The sequence below is a fragment of the Lactuca saligna genome, chromosome 1, assembly GCF_052625555.1.
Source record: "Lactuca saligna cultivar CGN05327 chromosome 1, ASM5262555v1, whole genome shotgun sequence".
Classification (NCBI taxonomy): Eukaryota; Viridiplantae; Streptophyta; class Magnoliopsida; order Asterales; family Asteraceae; genus Lactuca; species Lactuca saligna.
The window spans coordinates 156,301,903-156,306,221 of NC_136417.1; the positions used below are offsets into that span (position 1 = coordinate 156,301,903).

A 4,319-nucleotide genomic window follows, 5' to 3' on the forward strand; every position below is an offset into this window, starting at 1 on the left:
ATAGATTTAAATGTTATAATTTATAAAGATATAAACATAATAATTAAAATTTATAAGCAATCTCTAGTCGGAAAAAAACATAAAGCACCTAAGATAACAAGATAAGAGATATGATTAATAATAGGGGAAGAGATTACAGCATAAAGTAAAAATAGAGAAGTGAGAGGAATACACCTCCTTACAGCCTAAGATAAGTAGATAAGAGACAGCATTAATGCAGGAAAAAAGAGATTTATTGGAGTTCTCGTCGTTGGTCCCACATAAACCTACGTGGATAAAGGAGATCGCAGATTTAGATGGACCTCTGCTATCAACCACTAATTCTCTCCCACCATTTTCAGCCACAAAATCTCACACCACACAAACCATCAAATAAACAACTCTTCTTACTCTCTCTCTCTCTCTTCACCCCACACACAAGAATCAACACTCAACAATCCTGCAATTTCTCACCCACAACCCCAAAAACCCAAAACCACAGCCGCCTTGATTCAAAGAAACCCTTTTGTTTCCTGATCTGATTCGTTAATTTTATCTTCTTCTTCATTCGACTCTTATTCAGGTGAGTTGTGTTAAAATTTTCATGATATACTGGTTTATGTTCTTCGTTATCTCTATCTTTCTACTTGACCTCCATAAACCCTTTTGATTCATCGGTTTCAATCTCTTGTTTTCAGCTTGATTGTATCTGGTTTCTAAATTAAGGATCTTTTCGTATCGATTTTGCAAGTTTTTCTTGATTTGACTTCGAAAACCCTTTTGATTTATCGGTTCGAATCGCTTGTTTTGATCTGTTTCTTAATCCCCTCTTGGTGTTCCTCATAATCTTTATCTCTTAAATCAAAAACACTTTTGATTTACCAGCTTCGATCGCTTTTTTTTTTTTCTTTTTGAGTTCTTATCCATTTTTTATTCGATTCCATTCATGTGGGTTGTGTTCAATTTCGCAATTCACTGCTTTGTTTATCTTTCCTTATTTGATCGACAGCTGCTCTCGTATATGCCCAATTTGGTTGCTTTAATCTTAATTAACTAATTCTTTTCTCCTTTTTGAGCCTATAAACTAATGATTTTAGTTTGACTTTAATGTTAATACGTTTTATCCAAACGAGCTTCTAAGATCTGTTCAAATCAAGCTTTTTGAAGCTGGGTTTTTGAAGAACATGAATTAATTCTCTAATACGATTCCGATCTTATAGATCTTGATGGATTTTTTTTTTCTTTTTTGGATTTATGACAGATACTATGGAGTGGTATTTTGGTAACGAAGTCGAAGATCTTGTTGTTCCAAAAGACTATGAACAACAAGAGATGATATCATCTGGAGAAAACTGGTCGCAATGGGGAATGAACGCTTTTGGAGGTTCATCGTTTCCGAAAAAGAACATAAACATGACACGTGAAGAACTCACCTTCAATGGTGGAAAAAACTTTTACACTTCAATTGACATGGCGGATTCAGATAACGAAAGACAGAAATCCAACACTTCAAGCATGAGCCAAGGACTCTACAACAATGGTGGTTCGCTTTTGTGGAATGATCAAGCAGATTTTCAACAATTTGAAGAGGAAGAAGCCAGAATCAATCACATGGATGACATTTTCTTGTACATTTTCAACTTTTCGCATCAAGATTCTTGATTTAATGTCTCTTATCATTATTTTTTAAATGGTTTAAATGAAATAAATAGAAGCATACTTTCAATGACATGTTTATTCCTATTACAACATCATTCTTTGAAAAAATATAAACTTCTAATAAGAGAAAATCTTTGCAATAGGAAAAAAATAAATGGAAATGGAATTATATATAATACACAAATAAATGAAAGTGGTTTTTCTATTTAGTGCATTTAATTTGTTTCAATAGAAGTTATGTTTGGATTCTCATGGTATACTTTCTTGTATCTTTTGCAGTAGTTCACTACTTGAAGAAGATCCGACTAAAGATTCAACCGAGGAACATGAAAACATGATTCTTGACAACAATGTTAACATGTTTGAGGACAATATGGTAAATTCACACGTTGGAAACCATGGGCAAAGCATTGGAAGCTCGAAATATCTCAAAACACACGCATTCTCTCCATCAACCGATTGGGGTAATAGAGAAGTTTCAACTACTTGTCAAATGCCAAAGGTATATAATTAACTCTTCTTTTTATTCATTTTTTTATGTAATTATTGATATACAATTGCTGATGTTTGTTTTTAACTTTTTATAGCAGTATACAAGTGATGAGAACTTAACGGAAGAATCGGTGTTGAAAGATCTCGAAAGGGTGACTTCACAGGTGAGAGACTCATAAGGGCAAATTTGGAATTTCAAATTTCTTTCAAACTTTTGAAGAAAAGTAATAACATATATTTTTTTTATTGTATTTAATTCAACAGTTCAATGATAAAACTCGAATTTGCTTTCGAGATGCTTTCTATCGCTTAGCAGAAAGCTCTAAACAATCACTTAACTCGTGCCAAGATGGAGAACTCATGTTGACTTCAAATGATGAGACATTGAGGTATGTGTAACGTGTGAAATTACGTTTTTGTCCTCTTAAGTTTACCATTTTTGCAATGTTGCCATTGTGATTAATTAATAATTGGGTTTTCATTGGTTTTGGATCTTCGGTGGTTTTGATAAAAAATTAAGCTCCTTTTTTCGTGAAGAAAAACAAAAAGAAACCAAACTCTTACTTTTATTTTTATTGTTTTGATATTAAGAAATTGTATTTTAGAAAATCCGCTTAATTACATCATTGTAATTTCCTTTTCTTTTTCTTTTGAGTAAATTACTGAAATCGTCCCTATGGTTTGGTCAAAATTGCACGTTTGGTCCCTAATTTTTTTTTGCACTCGAATGGTCCCTATGGTTTGATTTTATTGCGTTTTTCGTCCCTATGGTTTGGTCAAATTTGCATGTTTGGTCCCTAACTTTATGTATCTACGGGACAAAAAACGCAACAAAATCAAACCATAGGGATGATTCGAGTGCAAAAAAAAAGTGAATGACCAAACGTGTAATTTTGACCAAAACATATATACCATTTCAGTAATTTACTCTTTTCTTTTTCTTTTATAAGACCATGTACTATGAAAAATCCACCAAATTGTAACATTGTTCTTCCAAATTTGTCATATTAGGACATTGTATCTTGAAAAACCTACTTGATTTTAGCAATAAATGCTACTTTGTATATTGATAACATTGCTAAAATTGGATTTTTATATAAAAATATAATGTTATAATATCTTATAAAAAAAAAAAAGAGAGAGAATCAATGATGATCCTAATAGTCGCATCTTCTTATGGCACTCAGGGTCGTAGAACCAGAAGCTTCCGAATCAAAAACAAACGTCATCGATAGAGCTGTAGCCAATCTCATGTTCAATAAATTCGATTTTGAAGAAACCGATGATCAACAACACATAGACTTATGTTGTCAAAATCAAACGGATTATGATGATGATGCGGAAGTTCCAATTCAGGGTGGATCCGACCCATCATCAACCGCTTACTAATTATTACTAACTTCTAAAAAGGTTGTTCCTTTTTGCGATTTGGTATTCTCTTTGTAAAAAGCCCTAGCAAGATACACAATAGTGGTAGTAAGGGTATGAACACTTTGAGCCCGTTTCTTATGTGGCATCGGGTCTAAACCAAACCCTACTTTTTGGTGCATTCGGGTTGGGCTTAAAGTGGTTGATGGTGTATGTATATATGAGGGGGGTGAGGTTGCGATTTTGAGTGGTGTTTGTTTGGATCATTTTTGTCGTGTAAACAAGTTGGCTATGTAATATTATTTGCTTGCGGAAGATTTGTAGATTCGGTTTTAGATATTGAAAAGCATGAAAAGTTGTTTTGCAATGGTTAAAGTTGGTAGATCTTGGCTTGTTTGAAGCCCATTGATAGGAACATAAGAGTTCCACCCTCAAAGTGTTATTATCGAAAAAAGGCTCTCACAAAAGAAAACAATAACATCTCACAGTTTATGTAAATTGATTTTCAATCTACATCTTGCATTTTACCATTCAAAAACAATAACAACATTATCGACATAAAAGAAATATGTCATCTCAAATCGTTATCACCAATCTTAACTTCCCAAAAAGCATTTCTCAATATTGCTTTCATAATAGACACAAAGATGTTACATGGAAAGGATAAAAAATAACATGGAAAGTGGGTCACCTTGTCGTAGCCCACGCTCTATTCTATCGTTAACCAAAATAGAATCCATATTGTAAGTGGTTGTAACACCTTGATTTTCGGCTCAGAATAATTTATGTTATTTTAGTAAAAATAAAAATAAAAACAAAAT

General features: G+C 32.8%; 1 protein-coding gene across 2 annotated transcripts; it reads left to right on the forward strand.

Annotated features, from left to right (window-relative positions):
* The first annotated feature begins 350 nt into the window (after positions 1-350).
* On the forward strand, positions 351-3,813 carry LOC145045653 (protein LNK3). 2 transcript variants are annotated; one of them, XM_078993980.1, is made up of 6 exons: positions 351-562; positions 1,241-1,607; positions 1,918-2,140; positions 2,229-2,294; positions 2,395-2,519; positions 3,318-3,813. In XM_078993980.1, the coding sequence occupies exons 2-6, from the start codon at positions 1,246-1,248 to the stop codon at positions 3,517-3,519; spliced, it is 978 nt and encodes a 325-aa protein (XP_078850106.1). In that variant the 5' UTR covers positions 351-562; positions 1,241-1,245; the 3' UTR covers positions 3,520-3,813. The 2 variants fall into 2 exon arrangements, with proteins under 2 accessions (XP_078850106.1, XP_078850103.1); XM_078993977.1 differs by having other exon boundaries at positions 352-562; positions 2,226-2,294.
* Positions 3,814-4,319: the final 506 nt, after the last annotated feature.

What these genes read in the sequence shown, in the direction of transcription:
- LOC145045653 (XM_078993977.1), top strand. Translation starts at nt 1,246, where the DNA reads ATGGAGTGGTATTTTGGTAACGAAGTCGAAGATCTTGTTGTTCCAAAA. An exon ending in CACATGGATGACATTTTCTT is followed by an intron (nt 1,608 to 1,917) that starts GTACATTTTCAA and finishes TATCTTTTGCAG; the next exon opens with TAGTTCACTACTTGAAGAAG. An exon ending in TCAAATGATGAGACATTGAG is followed by an intron (nt 2,520 to 3,317) that starts GTATGTGTAACG and finishes TATGGCACTCAG; the next exon opens with GGTCGTAGAACCAGAAGCTT.